This window comes from Rhinolophus sinicus, chromosome 6 (genome assembly GCF_057876585.1).
Source record: "Rhinolophus sinicus isolate RSI-liver-muscle chromosome 6, RSI-T2T, whole genome shotgun sequence".
Taxonomy (NCBI): domain Eukaryota; kingdom Metazoa; phylum Chordata; class Mammalia; order Chiroptera; family Rhinolophidae; genus Rhinolophus; species Rhinolophus sinicus.
Window position 1 is genome coordinate 31,698,800 of NC_142506.1, and position 24,415 is coordinate 31,723,214.

General features: G+C 32.6%; 1 protein-coding gene and 1 pseudogene across 8 annotated transcripts in view; both read right to left on the minus strand.

Moving 5' to 3' along the window:
* VPS13B (vacuolar protein sorting 13 homolog B) overlaps positions 1-24,415 on the minus strand; it is a 735,829-nt gene that overhangs the window by 344,902 nt on the left and 366,512 nt on the right. For all 8 annotated transcript variants that reach the window (XM_074316465.2, XM_019757646.3, XM_019757649.3 and 5 more), the window contains exons 25-27: positions 12,335-12,538; positions 1,292-1,463; positions 669-783 (exon numbers count right to left, since the gene is read on the minus strand). In XM_074316465.2, the coding sequence (XP_074172566.2) occupies positions 669-783; positions 1,292-1,463; positions 12,335-12,538 (491 nt within the window). The remainder of the gene's footprint in view (positions 1-668; positions 784-1,291; positions 1,464-12,334; positions 12,539-24,415) is intronic.
* On the minus strand, positions 15,404-15,530 carry LOC148757850 (signal recognition particle RNA; annotated as a pseudogene).

Genomic DNA, 24,415 nt, shown 5'->3' on the forward strand with positions numbered 1-24,415 from the left:
TATAAAGCAAACAAAAAAACCCCATTCCCAAAAAGCTTTGGATTTTTATTTGGAAAAAAATAATGACAAAATTGCTACATAGCTTTGTGAAAATATCTAAAAGTTTAGTAAAATGTATTATTTTACTGCTATTATTTCTCATTATAAACAAACTATATTTGCTTATAATCATACTTTTGATAGAAACTTATTAGGAAGGAAAATATTGTTCTAGGAACATCCGCCACCTGTATTTTAATCATCTGGGAGGTAAGTCTCCAGAGCAAAGGGACATGAGGGGTTGCTCCACGTAATCTATATTCTGCTGCTGTAGGGAGTGAATGACAAGGATACAGCAAAAACCAAAGCCATCACCTGTGTCCGAGACATCTTAGCAAACATACAACATATGTTCACAAATGTGTGAGATGATTAATAAAAGCAGCTTATGTCAATTAATACAGCAATGTGAATATTTATGAACAGATTAGCATTTTATAAAACAAAACTTCAGTATATTCCACATACGAATGAATAACAAGTAAAATTAACCAATTTATCTGTTAAGAACGTTCTTTGCAAATAAGTATAGTGTTTTTTAAAAAATAACTGAACAAAATCAATATAAAAATTCTTATTTAGATTTTGTTCAAAGAAAATATAGCCTTTCCTATAAATTCATTACTTACCTGCTTCTATAGTGATCAATATTGAAACTTTCTATTTTACATTTCACTTTGGTATATACATCCTGGACATCTATGGAAGCACTGAGGTCTTCTAGTTCACTGACCATACAAAGCTCTGCAATAAGAAGCAAACATCGATATTGATATAGGTACAACAATCAATGACATATATATCCTTGACATCTACAGAGTGATTGAGACTTTCTTTTCATTAACCACACAAGATTCTAGCATAACAAAATTAATATCAATCTAGCTCTCACAATTAACATAGTATACCTATTTCAAGGTAGAGGAGATCCCAGTTAATGTTTGAGAAGTGTTATATCTGATTCTGGTCAACGAACTTTGCAATACTTTTAGTGACAAAGATACAATACCTTAATATGACCAAGGAGAAATTACCTCATCATGGCTTTAAGGATGAATTTTAACACAAACAAGACAAAATTTAGGTATTACATTCAATAGGTTAGTATTGCTAATATATATCACTTGAATTAGATCTAATGATGTTTATTTAATTTGAATGACAATGATAAATAAAGCTAATTCTATTATTTCTTCTAAAAATAGTGTTTAATATTTTATCTTTTCAGTACAGAAGAAAAGTAATCCTGTACCTGTGCCTTTATTTTCAGGATCTGGAGCAAAGAGCTTGATAGTAATTTTGGGGAGCACCCACTGCATCCACAGACTAACACGTCCACTGGATCCACCGATGTTACTTGTGGTTTGTTCCAAGGTAACAGAATCTGAGAATGGGGAATCATCACCAGCTTGTACAGAATCTCCCTGCATTGAGAAAAAACAGCAACATTTTGTAACTTAAAGAAACATAACTAAAAAATGTATAATTTAAAATCTTTAATTATTACTTGTAACTTTTCCATATTATATGCAAATGCTAATCACATCAATGCTTATACTAATACATAATGCTAATAATATAAATAATATATATACTAGTCAACACACTATAGCATGTTCATTTGTTTAAAATTTCTGTATACATATTTAAATGTTAGTTAAGTATGTAAGCTAGTCTGGTAGGCAGAATGATGTATTAGGTTAGTGTTTATTGTTGGAATACTTCGGCACCAAGCAGAGCAAAGCAATAGTGTCCTTTGATTTACTGTGACAGGAAATTATAGATTTAAACCTGCACAGTATACTCATTCCTTGATCCAATAGCACTAAGCAAAGCAAACAGCTCACTGTTTGTGATGTTTTAATATAAATGCTTCTTCAAAACAAGTGGTCCTAAATCTGCTATAATTGAAATTTCTAGAATTTGAGAAGCTATACAAAAATTCGAGGTTTTGGTGAGCGGTCTAAAGTAACACATCTAATGAAAAGCACAAACTAATCCCAGAAAAGGATGCATTTTACAAAGTCAAATTCAATAAAAGACGACATAATGTACTCAGTATGCCTTTCTTTAAGGATAGGTTCTTGGAGCAGAAACATTCGTAAATTAATTCTCCCTCAAACAGAATAACATAATCACAAGAATGGAAACTGCACAGAAAACACCATCTCAAATCGAGACCTTGATTTTTAACACTATTAGATATATTCAGTGGGAATTCTAAGAAAACTGTGACTTCAAATTTAATCAGTAAGCACTCCTAAGAAAAAGTTTAGCTCTCCTTCCTCACGCAGTTTCAATTTTCATTTTGGATTTACAACATTTGGTGTGGTATTCTTAAATATGTTTATGCATTAATTTTCTGCTCTATTTCCAATTCTATAGCAAAAATTGAGCCAGAATTGGAGATGCTGAACTATTTTCCCACACCTCTGTATGCCAAGTTCTAAAATATACAGTTTAATTCTTTCACCATTTTGTTGCAAATTGACCAAAATACTGAGTTTATTTTCCTAGCTGAATTTATCTTTGTTCATCTGGAAGAGCAAACACTTCAGCCCTTCATCCTTGGCCTGCTTCAGAGCTCAGGGATGATCATAGTTTTGGCCACGTTGCTATTCTCCCTTATCAAAATAACTCCAGAGTTCTTGTTCAATCACGAAACTTCCCAAAGGGCTAAACACTTCCACCACTGTTTGTACTTAAGTCAACAGTAACAAGTGGCCTGCTGTGGTTTCCACTACCTTTGCTCTCAGTATTTCAATGCAACGGTGGGAAAAATGATTAACTGTTTTTAAGCTCAGTACTTAAGCCTCTCACTCATATTTCCCCCTCTACACCACCCAGATGGATATTCAGGAAGCTAGAACTATATTCACTGAAAATCATGGTGCTCCCTATCAACATGTCAACATGAAAAGAATTACTCATAGTTTAAAGTATAAATCATCCAAGGATCATATAAACAAATACTTCTCTTCTACTTAATACAAACAATTGTTAAGAGTGTGCTTTTTAAAACTAGATTCATTTATAGTAAATTCTTTACAGTCAAAATAATTTAAAAATAGTAGTTTGGCCCAATTCAGCAAGAAAAACAATACTTTAAATAGTAAATGTTTTAACATTTTTATGAACTTTGTAAATATAAATTAGAAATTTAAAAAATTCAAAACTGCAATTTCAAAGTGGTCCCCGAATACATAATTGATATAAATGAGCACAACAAATGTAAGGTGACTTCAGATTAACAAATTATATTTATACAATAAAACTATTTGAATCTTAAAAGCCAAAAAAGTAGGTCAATAACTGAGAAACTAGAGACATTTCTGATATAATTATTTAGAAATAGGAACAGCATTACAAACAAAATATTTTGTTGATTAATATGTGAAGGCTAAACAGTAACCTTTACTTATATAATCTGATTTATGTATTATCTTTGTTCTTTCAACAGCTATTCAATTAATTAGATGATAACCTATATGCTAAGATTTCCATATTTTGAATAAAAATTTCTCACTAAGTGTTAAAGATAAACATTAAATAAGTCTATATTCAGAAGAAGATTTAAAATTACCATGAGACATTCTTAAAATAGCAATTGAGTAAAGAGTTCAAACTAAATGTAGTTTCTAAAGGGTTGTTTGGAATAATTTGAGGTACATTACCTCTTAGGTTAATTGCACTTGAATAACTGAAAAACTGACAACAGTTTTGCTATAGCAGTTGATGTCAAGCAATTGCTCAATCCAATGTTCACTTTTTGTTTTGAAATTGACATCTAATTGACATATAACATTATATTAGTTTTAGATATTAACATAATGATTCAATATTTGTATATATGGTGATATAATGACCACAATAAATCTAGTTAACATCCATCACCACACAATTACAAATTACTTTTTCTTGTGATGAGAAGTTTTCAGGTCTACTTTCTTAGCAACTTCCAAATATACAATAAAGTATTGTTAACTATAGTCACCATGTTGTACATTACACCCCAGGACTTATTTGTAACTGGAAGTTTGTACCTTTTGATCACCTTCATTCATTCAGCCCCACTCATATTCACTTTTAATTTAAATGAAAACAAACTCATTTTAAACAACTATTAGACACTAAGAAATGAATCGCTTTATGCTGAATTTTTTGAGAACTGGGATCTAAAAGCATTTTTAATTCCTGAATCAGTAAAGAATGCAAACCAAATTTTGCCATGAACCTAAGTTTCCACACATTGGAGGTTAATCTGTCAGTTTTTACTTTAGATTGAGTTGTAAATTAATATTCCAGCATTCACTCAACATTTTACATTTTTTTAAAGTTTTAAAATTATTTCTTATACCAGTGCTGTGAATGAGGAAGGGATATCAAAGATATTATTCATATACACAAGAAAGCAAAAATGAAAAAACACTAAATGGTTTGCCTAAAATCACAACTAAGTTGGAATAATTTAATTTCATCAACACAGTATACCGTGTTTTCCCGAAAATAAGACCAGGTCATATACCAAGGTTTGCTCCAAAAGACGCATTAGGGCTTATGTTCAGGGGATGTCATCCTGAAAAATTATGCTGGGGCTTATTTTCCAGTTAGGTCTTATTTTCAGGGAAACACAGTAGCCATCCATAATAACTGTCCTTTCTATATCATATTTATGGAAATTACTGAAAATTCAGTATCATTTTGTAATTAGAAGTTTCCAAAAGACTTTCAGTTTATAAATTTATCCTGTAAAAAGTATGTGAATGTGCATGTATTTGTGTATGTGTATGTATGTTTGCTTTGTTTACTTGTTAAGAAGACAAGTCATCAAATGTTAGTGCTTTTAAGAACAATTTTTATTGTTGGGCTGTCCTATAAGCAAAATAGCATAAAGATATTAATGAACATAATTATATAATACTTCACTTTCGGGAACATCTGCCTAAACACAAATTTTTGACAACTTTAACTACTAGCTGAAAATACAATGGAATGAGTATGCTTTTTGAGGTAAAATATTATTTACTTTGAGGTCCATGATAGCAATTAGTGTGGCAGAGACAGCATTCTGTACACCAAAATTTTTATTCCCCCTTCCACATACTACAGAATTGTCTCTGGAAAGCAGCAATCCAGTAATAGGCTAAATTTCCGAGCACACCTTTGTATTAATGTATACATATATTCATGCCCTAACTCTAAGGACTATCTCTTAGATGCTTATTTTCAAACAAAAAAAGCCAAACATTATTAAGCTAAGTATCCAATTCTAGAAATTAGAAAACAGAATAAGCCCAATATGTATGTATATGTTGGGTTTGTTCCAGAACTGCAAGGTCAGCTTAGTATTTGAAAATCAATCAATGTAATTAGCCACATTAAAAGAAAAAAAAACCAAATACATAATCATCTCAGTTGAACAAAATATATCAAAGGCCACATCTATTACAAAAGAGGTAAGACCCCTAAAAGAAAAACTAAAATCTTATTGAAATTAAAAAACACATAAATAGAGGGATATATACTATGTTCACAGGGTATATGGACAAATTGTACATAATAAATATTTATACTAACATATTGAGATGGATATTAACATCATCCCCATTTTTACAGATGATGAAGCTATGGCACAGAGGTTAAACAATGTGACAATAAGTTGCAGAGAGAAAACTCATTGTCTGATTCCAAAGTCTCTTCCATAGATTCCATTAATTTAGAGTCATATTAAGATAAGTTGGCCCAGTCTCTACTTTGTGTGACACTACCTTCAATTCATTGTGTTTCAATTTTCTAGTACATAAAATGAGGATGCTGGTCTAAATGATCTCTCCAACAATTCCTTTCAATTATATAGCTTTAAATTGATGGAATTAAGAGAAACATCTTTGGTATAATTTGGTATGATAATTTTGTGGATTTGACAAATGAGCAAAGTCACATGAAGGCAATTCGTAGGGCTGACAAAAGGGAGTCTATGACAAGGAGTGGGGAAGTAGCAGACACAATTTAGCTAGTTTCCCTGGGAAGAAAAAAAAACACACCTTAGAGAAAATTAATTACTAACATTCTATTTTTCTCTTTGAAATGTTACCATAGAAACTAAACACACTACTCTAATTTTTCCCCTTTTACCCCTTGGTACCCACATTGCCAATTCTTAGAAATATGCTTGAACACATTAATGGATAATATTAAGTGTCACTATAATTCTAGACCATTCATGCTAGTACTATGCAAATCACATTAAAATTACTGAAATGTATAATTCTGAGTCAGAAAATCAGTACAGAATAAAGTATCTTTAAAGATTCTGGATTCACTGTATTTCCTCCACCCACAGTTTTTATATAAACTAACTCAATTATCAACATATTTCAACAGGTAAAGAAAAATTAAAAGTAAAATAAGTATCACATTAGTTTTAAAATGGTTTGTCAGACCAGGTCATATAAGATGCATATAATTTCTTCAGGGCAAAACTATTTCATTATAAGTTAACCAACTCTTGTACACCAATGTTCATAGTATTATTCATTATAGCCAAAAGGTAGAAACAACCCAGATGTCCATCAACTGATCAATGGAATAACAAAATATGTTATATATACAATGACATATTACTCAGCCATAGGAAGGAATGAAATTCTGATATATGCCACTATATGGATGAACCTTAAAAACATTACACTAAGTGAAATAAGCCAGACACAAAAAGACAAATACTGTATGATTCTTCTTATATGAGGTACCCAGAATAGGCAAATTCATGGAGACAGAAAGTACAACAGAGGTTACCAGGGAAAGGGATGGGAGACTGGGGGGATAGCGAGTCATTTTTAATGGCTATGGAGTTTTGGTTTGAAATGATGAAAAAGTTCTTGAAATAGATAGCAGCTATGGTTACATAACTCTGTGAATATACTTAATACCACTGAATGGTACATTTAAAAATGGTGAAAACAGTAAATTTTACGTACTTATATTTTACCAAAAAAATCAGCAAAAGAAGTTAATCAATGGTATTGAGAACCTAATATAATATGTACAAGGCAGAGTAAGAAAACAAAGATTCAAAAGACCGGTTCTTAGTACTCGATGTTAAAAAAAATTTTTATTCAAGCAACATAGCAGACTAAGCTGAAATAACATTTTTCTTTTCCACTAGGAAAACATAGGAATTTTGGATAAAATACAACAAGAATTTGTTTTACTACACAAAAATACTGCATGTCTTCTCTTTGGCCTAGATCTACTCTCAACCTGTTACCACCTTCTGTGTCTAGGAGGGCAGTCTATATGAACAATACGTACCAATGCCCTTAGCTTCTGGTTTCTGGTTGGTTTCGGCTAATGAGGTACAGTGGCAGGAGATTGGAATAAGGGAGGAGAATTAAGTCAGGGTATTTATACCCTGTTCTGATAACATCTCCCTCCCTGCCTTTAAGCCAGTTGGTGGCAACAACATCCCACTGTTACTAGCTGCAGGTACTGTACTATCTATCTCCTGTGATTTCCCTTCCCAGTCAACACCTTTGTCCTTTTATTAAACTCTCCTAAAACTGCCCAATTTAAGAATGTCATCTTTTTATGACTACTACAGTAGTCAAACTTGAAATAAATAAAGGCAAATCTCAAGATGTCAGAAATGAAGAGGAAACACAAAGTCAGGGAAAAATTAGTTGGAACTCGGCTCACGGTGGTAAATGGAAGTGTCAAACTCATGTAAGGATGTAGGGGTTGAGCAATGGCATTTTAACACTCATTGAGGGACTGGAGACAAGGCTTACAGCCTGAGTTAAAGAGCCCTTTGCATAAGGCCTAGAACCAAAAAGAGCTGCTTCTTTAGCAAAAGAGACAATGTACTTGAGGCTTCACCAGACTTTCTGGATGCTTTCTTCATAGGGCACCAAAGTGGGGAGGTAACAAGAAAAAAACCACCAGCCTCTCTTGCCTCTCTCATGCTAATCTCCTGCTTGTATCACCCACCATGTGAAACCAAGGGGATTTGAAATAGCTAAAGGGAGATTTAGTAAACTGGAATAAAAAAGAGAATTGAGGAGAGGACCTAGAAAGAAAAAAGAGAGCTAATGAGAGTGGGGGGGGGGGGGAAGAGGTAAAAACAGAAAAAAAAGAAAGAAAAGTGGTTCAAAGACATGCAGATAGAAAATGAGATGGACAACACAGGATCTACTCAGAACCAAGCAGCTGAGTAATTGACTATATCCCATGTAACTTGTTAATAGATTTTCTAAAATACATTAGGGGTTAAATAATGACACCATTTCAATTTAATTTTTTTTATTTTCCTCTTAGCCCTGGTTGCATGAAGAAAAGTCTGCCACACTAATTAAATTATATTACACGTGATAGTCCTATGCTGTTATAACACTATTTTTTTACAATGGGAATAAAATTATAAAATAGTATCAATAATTTTATTTAATTCATCTATACTGTTACTGGGGGAATAATAAAAATATTGAGAGTATATTTATCAAAGAAGTACTATAACCCTGAGCTTCCTGTGTCCTGAGATACCGAGGGATGTCACAACTATGCTGAGACATGGCTTCCCTTGGTCCTCAGTGTCTTTGGGAGAGGCCTGGGGGAAATGGAGCTTTCAATGTCGTAGAGCTTTTTCTGATGACTCCAGATAATAAATATAATTCTCTATATATGCAAATGACATGCAAACAGTAGGGAAGCAATGCTATAACTAACCACAAAATATATACTGTATATTTAAATCTGTATACAAATAGTTGTTACTTACATGACAGTGTTGCTCATAAAATGTTTTCTTATAATCAAAAGATTATTAGAACATAGTTATGAAGAGCAAAAGGATGCTAGAGCTTTCCAGGAATGCCATGTCCAAACAGGTATAAAGGCTTCTGAATGAGTTAAAACAAAATATATGTATATATTTTTCCTCTTTTCCTCCCCAGCCCCATTTATTAAGCATCTTTTCCAGTGAGAGAACAAGGTTTTATCTCCATTCAGTAAGTAACAAATTTAAATATACAGGCAAATTAATCGAAATTAAAAAAGTATTTCTTAAATGTGAACTCAGAGGATCACAGTAACATACCTACCATGTTTGAATTAAAAATAAAAGGAATGAAAATTGCTAAGGTCACTACACAAAGTTCTAGCAACACTATAAACAAAGGGATATGAGAAATACAAGCTTGGGCATAAATTTTGAATTCTAGATGAATTAAACTAACAGATTAAGTCACAGATGAAACTTTCACACAGATAGGAGAAAACAATGACTATTATGTGATGTCATCATTTGCTGGCTAATTCTCCAAGAGAAATTTAAACTCAGATACATACATAGTTAAACTTGATTTTCATAAAATATTTTCTTGAGAGCAAGAAGAGAAATACTGAATACATGAATACCTCCTTAAAATTGTAAAGTTAAGTTAGCTCAAAGCCTTAACAATGATAGTCATATCACAACAGTCTTCACAAAAATCTTCCAGCCCTTTATGGAAAACCAACCAGCTAACGTGTATTATTTCTCAGGGAATAAGCTTCCCAAGCGATGGTGTGTTTCAATCCATATCGGACTACTAGCAATCACTCACCTATTTTCTTGACCACACTACATAAACAAGAGAAGAGGGTACATTTTTTAAATATTTGCTACTTCCCCCCCGATATCTCTGTTCTATCTTCTATAAACTGTTTTATATAGTCTTTCCTGAATATTAATAAATGAATCTGTTGTATTAAGATTCTTTCACTTTCAGATCATTTTTTTCACACAGATCAGGTTAAATCCATAGCTAACAGAAAACTAACATATCCACTAGGAGCATTTCCTTTATTAATCTCTATAACCCAATCAGAAAAAATCCCCAAAATTATAATTTTAAATTAATTGCAGTCATGTAAGGAACTTAATAAAATCAGAATAAATTTCAATGTCACCCCAATAAATTTAATTAAAATTAAAAAAAAGAATTAATTTCTTTTCAAGTGATTGAGAAAATACCTCCCTTTGTTAATCTCTCCCTTTCTTAACTTCCTCACTTTGGCTAATGAAGACGCCATACTTCAACTCTATTATATTCATTATATATTAAAATAAAACTGTCACTAATGTCTTAATCATCTTTTAAGATCCATCCATCTCAAATGTTACTTCCTCCGCAAAACACCCACAGATCCCATAGAAAGAATTTGTTAATCATCCCTTTGTAATTGCAGGATGGGTTCATGTCTATTACATCTCATCTCCAGCACACGATGTGCAGGTGGGTCACTGCACAATTCCAGATAGCACCACTCATACTCTACTTGGTGTGAATGCAGTCTCTAGATAGAAGACCAACAGGTGTGACCATTCCATGTGAGCCCTGTGCTTTCTGGACTTACGATGTTTTTTTCAATACTTCTTTCCAAAAAGTCACTCCCAAAATAGGTAGTCATGTTCATTTTCACATCCTAGTGAATGTCAGTACTTAGCAAACAACTGTTTAATGGAACACTCTCCTTTCTGCCACTGAAATGTCTCTCAGATTTAACTTCATTTATCAATTTCACTTGTTCTACCCTTGTCTAACAATTTATCACTCAAGCTTTGATTACTGTACCAAAGTATTTCACAAAGCACATTATATGCAATGTTAATAAGTAGGCTAAAAAGCGTCTTTGGTTAAATAAGTTTAGAAACTACTAAATTCAATAAAGTTAAATAGTTTTCTTTACCACAGGAGCTTTTGTGTTCTATCAACATTAAGAATCTCCAAGAAAGAATTCACTAATTTTACCCCAGAAAGGATTTGCCCATTGACTTCATATGGACACATTCCTAGATTCTCCACCTATGTCTCATTTGGGGGGGTGGGAGAAGTGGGGCAAAGTAATCCCTTTACTTAGGTCATTGTGTTTCTTAAGTTTTGGAATGAGCAGGGATAAAAAAGTTGCTTGTGTAGGGATCAAACAGATCTATTACAATTATGTATAAAAGTCTCAAAGCAAGTAAAAAAAAAAAGAAAAATGCCCTTTAACTGAGTTTGTTTGCCTTTACCAATTTGTAAGAAAAAAGAGATTAACATCTCCCCTTACTTGATTTATTTTTTTCATTCTGTACTTTGCCAACCCCAAAACAAAAACATAACCCCTACCTCCATCTATTATAGTACAGGTAAAAGTTTGGCCCTCTAGGGGTGTCTTGGAAATGTAATAGGTGTTTTGGATAGGCTCAATGATTGGGTGTCACTACTGGCATTTAGTCGTTAGAAGTTGGGAAATCAAGAGGTCCTATGATAAATACGACAGTCCTGATAAATGAATACTATCTCACATTCATATAGGTGAAAATCCTGTTTATAATATTTGGTCATAAAACTGAATCTGTTTTAAATCTGAACACAATTTTTCTGGCATTTCTATGTGATTATATTATATACTAAGAGTTCCAGAAATGCAACTACTAAAATGAAAGGAAGATTAAACTTTTGTTTTATTTGAAACTTTACTAAGAGTTTACCACTATTTCAGAAAATCATGCCACCAACAATACCACTTGTAGTATTTAATGTAGATCTGCACAAGTCTATTTGTAACGTGACACTCATAGTAATTATATGTACTTGACTACTTAATTATGTCTTTCTAATGTAGTCATGCCTGAGTATTTATATATTGAACTATATATATATTATTGTACCTTAAATTACTTCCTTTTGTCCTTTATATTTTATTTAAAATATTATATAATTTTGAAACGATATGTATATGCATGTTCTATCATTTTTATTTTCATTACAGGATAGTAAAGGAGGTGTTATAAAATATCTGCTCTCAAGAAAGGGCACTGGCACATTAGGATGTTAGGCTTTTATAATCAGAAGAAAGAAGGAGAGGGCTTTGGGTCTGACAGAATTGAAAACCACCAAAGGTAAAACAACAGCCTGGTTCGAAAACGCAGCAGAGGCAGAGAGGGTAGGGGGAGGGGGGGCATGAGCCTTCATCACTCAGCTTCTAAGTTTCCATGCTTCTGAGGAAACATACCTTTCCTGTGTCTCAGTTTTCACCATTTCACAGAAGCCCCACTGCCCTTAACTATCCCACTACCTACTGAAAGTGATTAAAATACTTGGACCTAAAAGGAACAGTAAACACACAGCTACTGCTACCCCAGCTCCTCATGAGCCTTCTGAACCTGCCAGCTTCCACAGACGTGAGGTCATCTTCATTCTCAATCCTGATATGAAACTCTGTGGTATATATTACCCTTCATTTGGTAACAGAATTTTTCAGAAACACTTACCTCAGTAGTAGTTCCAATGTCAGCAGATGGGCTGCATGTGCTGGTATCTGGAGGAGCTGTGCCTACACTGCTTCTTAGTGGAGAAGTGGGGACAGGCCCTGCCATGGGCTCTGCATAGGCTGAAGAAGGGCTGAGATTGCCTCTCTTCTGAATCTTATGCCAGACCTTATTCATGGTATCAGTCAGCTCATAGAAGAGCTGCACCTGAGCAGAAGAAAAAAAAGGGTAAACAAATCTTTCAACATCTAGTCACAACTGACTAAAATACTAAATGTTAGTAAATTTTAAAAAGTCCAGGGAAATAAGAATATATGAAACAAAAATCTACCAATGTATCACTGATCATATTATATCATGATCTATATAATCTATGATATATAATTATGTTATCATGACACTATGATTCTAGTGATAGAGAAAAATATTAATGCAAAAAATTTACAATTAAGCATTTTATCAGATTTGATTATAAACAGATATAATCAATTTATTCACACATAAAATTTGACACATATTCACCATGCGATATTTTATAAGCAATTTATCATTTTTATAGGAAAATAACGCTATTATAATAACACTAATATAACAGGTTGTTATGAACAATAGATTTCTTTTAATATGTAAATAGAACAAACACAAAAAAATCCTCTTAAACACAGGTCAGAATTAAAATTAGAAATCAAATATATCCTAATAAATATCATTATTTAGTGATGTATGAAATTATTATTTCTGAATGATTTCTTTTCTACATTTAAATTCTCTCTATTTCTCTAAGGAATATATCTGAAACTGGATTTCTTACCCGGTAAAATAGTGAAAAAGAATGATATAACATAAAATAGTAAAAGGCAAATGTTACACATGAGACTTTTCTATAGATAAAGAACATAAACCACCCAACCTACTATTCCCCTCAGATTTGTCATTCCAATATTCAGGGAAAAAATGTTTAACTTGCACATTGTTTGACTAAGTTCTAAGATATTTACACAAGATTTCATAAATAAGCATTAATCATGGAATTTGTATGACAACATATTGCCATATACTGTATAAAACAAGCCCCAGGGAAAAAAAAAGGCAAACACAATATATAAGCAAATCCACAGCTGGATACCATATTCTGCTTGCCATTAAAAAAAAAAAAAAAGCAAAATTCTCATATTTATAAAAAGTTTCAGCCCCAGGATACATCCAGATGATAAAGCTGGCTTCTTATGTGGGCAGAACAGATGCATAAAAACACTGTTGTCAATCCCTATTTGATATAAAACAGTACTGGGTTACAGTTTTCTCCTGCTTTTTGTGTGATGAAGTCTCAAATCTCAGGTTATGGCTCTTTTTGTTAAAAAAATAATCTAATGGCTAGAGATCCTACAAAAAAAACTCTTAGAAAAATTTTAGTTCAAATTCTTTTGTCCTTCATAATCACGAGTAAGTTCTCTCTAAAAAGAAACAATTTTGTTGCAAATGAAGTTTATAAAAGTGATTATTTTACTTTTTCTTAAACATTAGAATTGACAAATAAGGAAAGCATAAACCAATGCAAACAGGTTCTAAGGGCATAAGGTTTATTTACTTAAGGGACTGATGCTGCTTTATTGTCACTACTTCTGATTTTCTTTAACTGTTACCATTAAATAATTGTATATGAATGTCACCAAGTACATTGTATATTTAACATGCCAACCAAACAGACATAAACTTTAAATGCATTTTTATTTTCAAAGAAGAGAGTTGCTATCCCAGAATTCAGACTCCCCAAATTCAGAGGTTTAAAAAATAAGGCAAAAAAAAATTAAAGGTAAATGTTCAACTATTATTCTTTAAACTGTACTGAAAATTATGCCAATTAAAGCCACAATGAGCTACTCATAGCTATCTATTAAAATGTCTAAAATTAAAAAGCCTTAACCATAATAAAGTACTGGTGAGGAGGTAGAGCAAATGAAACTTTCCTTTACTGTTGATGGGAATGCAAAATTTAGGATATAGTTTGGCAGTTTCTGAAAAGGACAAATACCTACCACATGATCCATCCATTTCACTCGTGTTTCCCCAAGAAAAATAAAAGTCAAGGTCTACATAAACACCTGTATACGAATGTTCATAGAAGTTTTATTTGTAATAGTCCAAAACTGGAAAAAAAATCTCAAATGTTCATCAATAAATGAACAATTTGCAGTATAGCCATACAACAGAATGATACTTAACAATAAAAAGAAATAAACTATAGAGTTCATGAAAAAACATGGATTAATCCAAAATAATTATGCTGCATAAAAGAAGCTGGGCAAAAAAACTGAAAAAAGAGAGCAAGTGAATAGATGGAATACAACTATATGATTCCATTTATACAGAATCCTAGCAAACAAAAAACACTCTGTAATGACAGAATCAGTGGTTGACTGGGATGGGGAGAAGAGTGAAAGAAGGGACTACAAAGGGGAACAAAGAAACTTTTGAGGATGACATGGACTTATGCATTATCTTGATTGTGGGGAGTTTCATGGGTGTACATATACCAACCCTTATCAAATTAGATAATTTAAACATTGCAGTTTATTATATTTAAATATACTCCAATAAGATATTCTTAAAAAGTCACTAAAAATGAGCATAAAAGTAATTAAGTCTCAATAATATCTTAAGTATCAAATACTGACTGAATATAAAAAATGCAATATTTTATTATTTAAAAATTAATTTCACATACATTTTCTCATTTAATCTATGACCAATCAGAAAGGAGACTTAATTGGACTGAAGAGGCTGAAAGAAGCCTCAAGGAGATACATTTCTTAAGGCCAGACAGGATTTGGGTGGATGCAAAAAGCCATTCCAGTCATAAGAATAGCAAGAGCAAAAGCCAAGTGCAACAAATTATCAAGATATAATGTAGGGGCAATGAAAAGTCCTATTCCTTTGGGGAGGAAGGATTTTTCTACAAGGTGTTAGTACAGAACGTCTGAGAGATGAGTTGTCATAAAGGTAGAGAGGAAGAAGAAAAACCATGCCCACACAATGTCAATGGAAACCAAGGAGGAAGGCAATTTCAATAAGCAACTACTGATCTGCATGGGAGCCTTGACCTGCTCCGTTTCTGATCTGGTCCGGTTCACCTCTCCTTAGGCAACCTGATGGTCCCCTGCTCCAGAAAGGTCACCATATTGATGCTGAACTTAGCGCGGACACCAGATCGGCATAAGATGAGGATAAAAGGGATCACATATATGGTGATGGAAGGAGAACTGACTCTGGGTGGTGAACACACAATGGGATTTATAGATGATGTAATACAGAATTGTACACCTGAGATCTATGTAACTTTACTAACAATTGTCACCCCAATAAACTTTAATTTAAAAATTAAAAAAATAAGCAATTACTGATCTGTTTGAACAGTGTAAACAGCTCTAAGTGAATACGAATTTAGAAAGGCTATTTGATTTGGCATGCAGGTTGTTACTAACCATTAAAACTCGGTTTCAAAAGAAAAAGGTTTTGCCAAATAAAAAAAAGAAAAACTTTTCATATGGAGCATTACACTTACCCATTATACTTATCCTTATCTAATTTAGTTTAAAAGATAAACATGAAAATCAGGGACTCAGAGAAATTAAAAATGAGTGAGTGGTACAAGAATAGAAACCCAGTTTTGTCTGAACTCAATGCCTATGTTCTTAGACAGTAATGCCAAATTCCATTGCCTTGGTGAGAACTAAACATAGCTTTCAGCAATAAACTTATGAATAAATGTATAGGAAAAGAGCACAAAACCTATTCTTTCTCTAGTTTCACATACTTAAAACCCCCAAATGCAAAGATAGTTTTGTTCTTGGGAATGCCTTATAGGAAGACAAAATACATCAATTTATTGGCTGAGGAAAAAGTTTGAAATTGTATCATATTAAAGAGAGGATGCTATAGGCTCATTTAATTTTGGATATATACAATGGGATGAACACAATTTTTAATGTCTGAGAGACTAGTGTCTAAACACATTGAAGGGAATTAGGTAACTTTGGTAAAACAAATGAAGGAAGAGTTGGTGGAAATCATTTCTAGGGGGGAAAAAAAACTTTTGACTATTCAACCAGATTAAGTATTTATAGTGTCTAAGACCCTCGAATGGAATGCGTTCTAAGAAATGATATAGTAGTTTAGGTCTTCATAGCTGATACAGAGACCTGAAACAATGTCTTATATGACAATGAATTTTCTCTGTGCCAGCCCTACTTATAGAACTGGCATTATGTTTTAAACTATATAAACTAGCTGAGGCCTCTATATCTGAGCAATAATGAACCAAATTAATGTACAAGGGTCAACACTTATGATAGCACTCTAATGGATAAACCAAAGAATGTTGCACATTTAAGTAGGAATTATTTCCCTAAAATTGAATCAAGAAGCTTATAGACAGACTATAATCAAAAGTACACAAAGCTTCTGATAATACATGCAACGCTACTGTTGGGTATTTACATTGTTCTGGGGGAAAGACTCACAGCTTTTATCAGATTCTCAAAGAAGTCCATGGCACACACACACACACACACAAAAGACAAATACTGTCCTTCACAAAAACACAAAAAACAAAAACAGATGGGTTATGAAGCAACCACTCACGAGAAAGAGGTTTAGTTTGAGTCAAAAATCTTAAAATAAAAAATAAGAACAGTACAAGAAACTATAGGATCCTATATGCATGTGAATGTTTGTATTTTAGGGGCCCACGGTATTCTTTTTATAAGGTAGGACACCCAGAAAATAAGAAGAGACACATACATATGATTTCACTAAGAAAGATGAAACATTTTTGGCAAAAGATGTCATGAACTTTAAAGGGAAATAACTGCAGTACAGATATAGAGTTTGTATTTATAGAGCATGAGGGAAGCTTTTCAAATTGCTAAGAAATTTAACAGAAAACTGGGTAAATGATATGAATTATCAATTCATAAAACAGCAAATTCACTGGCCAATAAACATTCAAAAACTGCTTAACCTTATTAGTAATCAGGACAATACAAATTAATGTAAACAATATGAACTGTCAAGTCACAGAAAAGCAAACTGAATGGCCAATAAACATTTGAAGATGCTCAAACATCTGGTTTCATTTCCCTTCAGCATGAAGGACTTCCTTTAGGGTTTCTTGTAGTGCAGTTCTGCTGGTGATAGATTCTTTTATGTGAAAATATCTTGATTTAGTCTTCATTCATAAAAGTTGTATTTTTAATTTAGAATTCTGCATTAAAGGCTTTAAAATTTTTTCACAATTTAAAAATATTGCTCTTCTGACTGCCATAGTTTCTTATGAGAAGTAAGCTAAAAATCAAATCTTGGTTCTCTTGTATGCAATGCGTCATTTTTCTCATGATACTTTCAAGATTTGCTCTTTAATCTGTGGCTTTCAACAGTTGGATTATGTGCGCAGGCATGGCCTTCTTTGTGTGTTTATCTTATTCATCTTTGTTTCCCTTATTTCTGGCTCATATATAGTACTCAATAGCTATTCGCTGAATTCACATTGGGGGTAGGGGTGGTGGGAATCAAATCATCCTTTGTAATTTTGACAGAATCCAGAGGGGAGTCTGGAAACATATGCTAAAGCGACCAGTCATGTTAAAAAGGTTTATTTAGAGTCTCATGTCTTATCATTAAAATTTCAGTTAATCTGGCACACAAGGATACAAAAGTGTTTAACTTCTTACCACATATTTGAGTACACTTGATTCTTCAAAATGCTATATTGTTTTGTGGCTTTCTATTCTTTCAGGAATACTGCTACATTCTACCAGGGATCTTCTGACCAATTTATGAAGAGGGTGTCACATTTTATATCAGAATCAATCTAAACTAACAAAACGGTATTCACATAGCATTTCAGAGTTTACAAAGTATTTTCATAAATATCTCACTTAAACTTCCTAACAACGTTGTGATCAACTTTGGTTACAGCAGCTGGTAACAATTCACTAAAAGCTGATTTATCAGGACTTAGCAAAATTATATGATAAAGTGGAATTAAGTGAATAGAAAGAATCATTACATTTTGAGTGAAAAGGGATTCTCAGGGCATGAGGTTCATTCAGCCTTAGTTTAATTCTCAAAAAAGGGGTCCTTAGCATTTAGGGAGCAGCCACAAGGAGACCCGGGGAGCCAGATGATGGGAGGAAGGGACAAAATGAGGGAGCAGACATAAGAAGAAAATACCAGGCCTAACATAAGCTTGCTTTATGTGATAACTTTGCTTAGAACTGGTATATATTTAAACAACAAGAAAAACTGAGCTTAGTTTCAAACAAGGTGGATATGTAAAGGAGATATCGCAAAGCTCTAGTTTTCAACCACAGTATCACATTTAATACGATTCCACACAAATTACACTACTGAGTATCTCAAAGTAAAAGAAAAAATTTTTAAAGATTAATTTGAGATTATCATGCTAAGCAAAATAAGTGAGACAGAAAAAAAGCATAATTTCACTCATATGTGGGATATAAAACTGAAAGCAACAAAGGAACAAGACAAACAAACAATGATAGATATAGACAACAGTTTAGTGATTACCAAAGGGTAAGGGGTGAGGGGGGTGGTAGAAGAGGGTAAAAAGGGTCAAATATATGGTGATGGAAGGAGAACTGACTCTGGGTGGTGAGCACACAATGTGACATATAGATGATATATTATAGAAATGTACACTTCAAACCTATATAATTTTATTAACCAATGTCACCTCAATAAATTCAATAATAATTCTTAAAAAATAGTGGCATTCCCAGGCTAAAACAATAATGGTAACAGAATTTTATTTTCAGCTGGATGGCTACAGATAACCAGAAAATGTGAAGTAGGACAATCCTCCCAATGTTATCACAATCTTTCAAAGTCTCTAAAACGTAAGATCTCTGGGAGACAACTTCAAGTAGCAGTTAGCTGTCAATCATACAGGGATTGACCTTCTACTAAATATAATAAGTTTTTGTTTCTATTATCTCCAAAAATTTCTTCATATCTCTTTGTAATCCATCCTTCCTATTACTTCCTCCTCCCTCCCTGTCCCTGCCCCGCCTCCAGACACTGAACCAGGTTTTCTGACACAATGCAGTAGTTTGCATATTCTAACATTTTACAAAAATGCAATTATACCATAAATACTCTTTTTCAGTCTGGCTTCCCTCCTTTAGCATAATGATTGCAATTTTCATCCATGTTACATTTTATCAATAATTCTGTCTTTTGGCTAAGCAATATTGCATTATATAGATAGGCCATAGTTTGTTTATTCACCTACTGATGAACATTTGGGTTGTGTTCAGTTTTTGGCTACACAATCAAGCTGCCAAATATATTCGTATACACATCTGTGTGGACATATATTTTTGTTTCTCTGAGAAAATATTAGGAAAGAATGGCTGGGTCATATGGTAGGTGAGTGTTGTTCTTTTTCAGGAATTTCCAAGTTTCTTCCAAAATTGTTCTAATTTTTACATTCCTCCCAGCAGTATTCAAAGCATTCCAGTAGGTTCACAACTCAATCTTTTTATTTTAGGCAATCTAACAGGTGTGTGTGGTATATCTTCACGTTTTTTGTTTTTCCCTGATGATTAACAACATTGAGCATCCTTTCATGTGCTTACGGACCAGGCATGTATCTTATGTAGTTTATGTTCAAATCTCTTCCCCATTCTTTGTCTGCATGTTATTTTATTTACTGTTCTTTGTCCTCAAGTTAACGAGTAGAAAGGATTCTTTCAATATTCTGGACAACAGTTTCATAAATGTGTTACAAATACTTTTTCCAAGTGTCTGCTCTCTGCTATCTTAATGTGTCTTTCAAAGAGAAAATATTAAACCTGATTATGCCAAACATCTCTGAGTCTTCCAATCTATGAACACGTATATCTCCCGAGGCAGGTGTTCTTTAAGTTCTCTCAGCAGTTCTTCGTGGTTTTCAGGATAGAGATCTTAGACACCATTTGTTTTATTCATTTGTTTATGTTTCTTGTCACCAATGTAAATACAACTGATTTCACTCAAATTTTCAATTGTTTGCTGGTAGTACATAAAAATACAATTCTTTTTTGTATAATAATCTTCTCTCCTGCAACACTAATACATTTATTAGTTCTAGTAATAATTTCTTAGCTTCCTTTGGAATTATCTATGAAATATTTTATATGCAAATAGCAACAGTTTTACTTCTTATCTTTATGCCTTTTATTTCTTTTGCTTGGTTGATAGCAATGGCTGGGACATCCAATATGATACAAATAGGTGGTGAAAGCAGTCATTCTGGGTTTTTTCCTGATCTCAGTGGGAAACAATACAGTATTTTACCATAAAGTATGATATATGCTCTCTCATATATGTCCTTTATCAGTTTGAAAAAGTTCTCTAATACTTGTAATATGTTTAGAGTTTTTATCATGAATGGGTGTTAAATTTTGTCAAGTGATTTCCTGGGTCTATTGAGATTATCATATGATTTTTCTTCATTGTTTTATTAAAATGGTGAAGTACACTGAGTGACTTTTGAATACTGAACCAAAATTTCATTTCTAAAATGAATTCTACTAGGTCATTATGTATTATCTTTTTTTAATATATTATTGATTTGCTAATATTTGGTTAAAAATGTTTACATCTATTTTCATGTGAGATATTGATTTCTAAATCCTTCTTTTGTAACATCTTTTTCAGGATTTGATAATAAGGTTATTCTGGCTTCACAAAACAAGTTGGGCAAGGAATCCTTCATTCTCTTTGGAAAAAATTCTGTTAAACATTTCTATTATTTTTTTCCTTGATTATTTGATAGAATTCACCCACCTGGGCCTGAAGCTTCTTATGGGAAAATTTTTGTTATCACATTCTGTTTGTTTAAAGGGTATATAGGGGTATTCAGATTTTCTGTTTTTTTCTTGTATCATTTTGTACAGTTCTTTTAAAATAAAAATTATTTCATTTAAATTGTTGCATTTTTTAGCATAGAGTAGTTCATTAGTCTTTTATTTTACTTTTAATGGCTATAGGCTCCGTGGTAATAAACTCCCCCTTCATTTCTGATACTGGTGATCTGAATTCCCTCTTTTTTTACTGTTCCAGTCATCTCTGCTCTTATCTTGAATATTTTCTTCCTTTTAATTATTTTGGGTTTACCTTCTTCTTTTCTTAGTTTCCTAAAGTGGAACCTTAAGTGGATGACTTAAGATCTTTCTTCCTTTGTAACACAAGTATTTAAAGTCATGTTTCACTCAAAACATTCCTTTAGCTGTATCCACTTTTTTTATTGTCATTCAACCAAAATGTTTTCTTATTTCCAAGTGATTTTGTCTTTGATTCATAGTTTTGAAGCATGTAGTTTAATGTCCCAATAATTTATTATTGATTTCTAGTATAAGTTGATGGTACTTAGATAATATACCGTATTAAATTTGATCTTCTTAAACATAATGAAACCATGTACACCTTAAAAAATGTGCATTCCACAGTTGTTGGAGATAGTGTTTTGTAGACATCAATTAGATCAAGGCAAGTTCATAGTATTTTTCATATTTTCTATATTTCCAATTATTTATTTTTATATAGTTGTTTTGTCAATTGTTGAGAAAGGTGTTACAAAAATTTCCTACTAAAACTGTGGTATTATCTATTTTTTTCATGTCTTCTATATCTCCAATCATTTTTCATGTAATTGTTTTAAAATGCCTGAATGGCATAAAAATTTCCTCCTATGATTAAACAGAATCATCTATTTTTTTCCTTTAATTATGTCCCTTTCTGTTTCATGACCTTTTTGTCTCTAATAATACTTTTTTTTATGTCTACTTTATTTGACATAGAATAAGCACGTCAAGTCTTCTCATGCTCTTTGTATGGTATATTTTTTCCTATGCATTTATTTATATTGTTTCTTTAAATTTCAAGTGTTTCTCTTTTAGGCAATATATAGCAGAGTCTTGCTTTTTGCTCCACTATATAAATTTTTGTCTTTTAATAGGAGTAGCTGGGCCAGGAATCAGCAAACTTTTTCTGTAAAGGGGGTATAGTAAAAATTACAGGCTGTGTAAGCCATGTTTTTCTCTCTTGCTGCCACTTATTTCTGCAGCTATACCATGACAGCTACCTTAGACAATTTGAAAAATATAGGTTTCCCCAAATTTGGCCTGTGGGCTTTCATTTGCTGACTCCTGCTGTAAACAATCCTAATTAAGATTATTAACATTTAATGTGTTCATTGATAAGGTTGGTTCAGCCACTATCATTTTATTTTATGTTTTTGTTTCTACCTCTGGTTTTTGTAACTGTTACCATTTCTTCACTTCTTTAGATTATTTGAATGTTTTTTAGTATTTCATTTTAATTAATCTATTGGCTTTGGGCTATATGTTTGTATTTCTACATATTTTTAGTTAATTCTAGGAGATTATAATATATAAAAATTTTCACCGTCCAGTCAGAGTTTATATTGTACCACTTCACATGAAATTTATAGTTCTGTCAACCACATAGGTCCTGTGGCTCATCTCCCACTAACCTTAATGATCTGGTTGTCTTCTATATTATATCTATAAATACTGAAAGCCCCAGTAGACATTACAGCATTTGGATTCCGCAGTCATAAATTTTTAAAACAATTTTTAAAATATTTACTAAGCTATTATTTCCGATGGTTGTCCATTCTTTCTGAAAATCCAAGTTTTTATCTGGTATCATTCTCCTTTACCTTGAAGAACTTCCTTTAGCGTTTCTTGTAGAGTTGAGCTGCTAGTAACAAATTACCTAAATCTACAGTGTCTTTATTTAATTTTGGTCTCTGTGGCATATCTTTACTGGCTTGACAGTTTTCTTCTATTAGCACTTTCAGGATTTTGTTTCAATGTCTTCTGTCTTCTATAGTTTTTCATGAGAAATCTGTATTAATTCAAATTATTGTAAACCTATACATGTCTTCTTGTAGCTCCTCCCAAAATTTCTAAAAAAAAAAACACTTATCTTTGGTTTTCAATATTTTAATCACAATGAGTTACAGCATGTTTTCTTTGACTCTACCCTCAAAAATAAACATGCTTAGAATTGGGTGAATTTGAAGAAATTGTAGAAGCCAAATTCTGTAAATTTGGGAAATTTTCTGCAATTCTTTCCTTTTATTCCCCCCTACCCCAATCTTTCTCTTTACTTTCTCGAACTCAATTACACATATAAAACATTTTCTCCTACAGCCACTGAGGCTCTGATCATTTTTTAAATATCATTTTCTCTCTGTTTTTCAAATTCAGTAATTTTTATGCTTCATGTTCAAGTTCAGTGATTCTGCTGTCATATGCAGGCCACTTCTAAACCCATGTGGTATGGTTTTTCCTTTCTTTCAGGTATTGTGTTTTTAATTCTGAAATTCCATTGGATTCTTTTTATATTTTCTGTTTCTCCATTGAGACTTCTTAACTTTTTTCATTCCATGTGCTTTCCCTTACACCTCAAGAAAAAATGATAATAGCTGCTTTAAAGTTATTTTTGCAAATCAATTATTTTAAAACTAATTGGGAACATTCATTTATGTTGTTAGTTTTTCCTTTTTTCCCCCAGAATACATAGAAATAGTAAGTGGGATGAATGGAGAGATGTAGACTTCTGCCTCCATGCTAGAACTGGATCTCTTATGATTGCCTTTTTAACAACTTCCACGATAAAGTATCTATAGGAGGTGAATCTGTCTCTGTACAATCTGTTTGCTAGAGCTGCCATCCAAAAGTATGATAAATTTGTTGGCTTAAAATAACAGAAAGTTATTGTTTCCTTGTTCTGGAGGTTAGAGTCCCTAATCAATATCAACAGGCCATCTTCCCTCTGAGATGCTGAGTAGAATCCTTCATTTCCTCTCTTCCTTGCTTCTGGTGGTAACCAGCAATCCTTGTGTTCTTTGGCTTGCAGCTCAATCAATTCGAACTGTGCCTCCATCTTCACATGGCTCTCTCCCCATGTGTTTTCACACTGATTTCCTGTGTGAAATTTCCCCTTTTTATAATCACAATGGATCAGGGCATACCCTAATGACCTCATTTT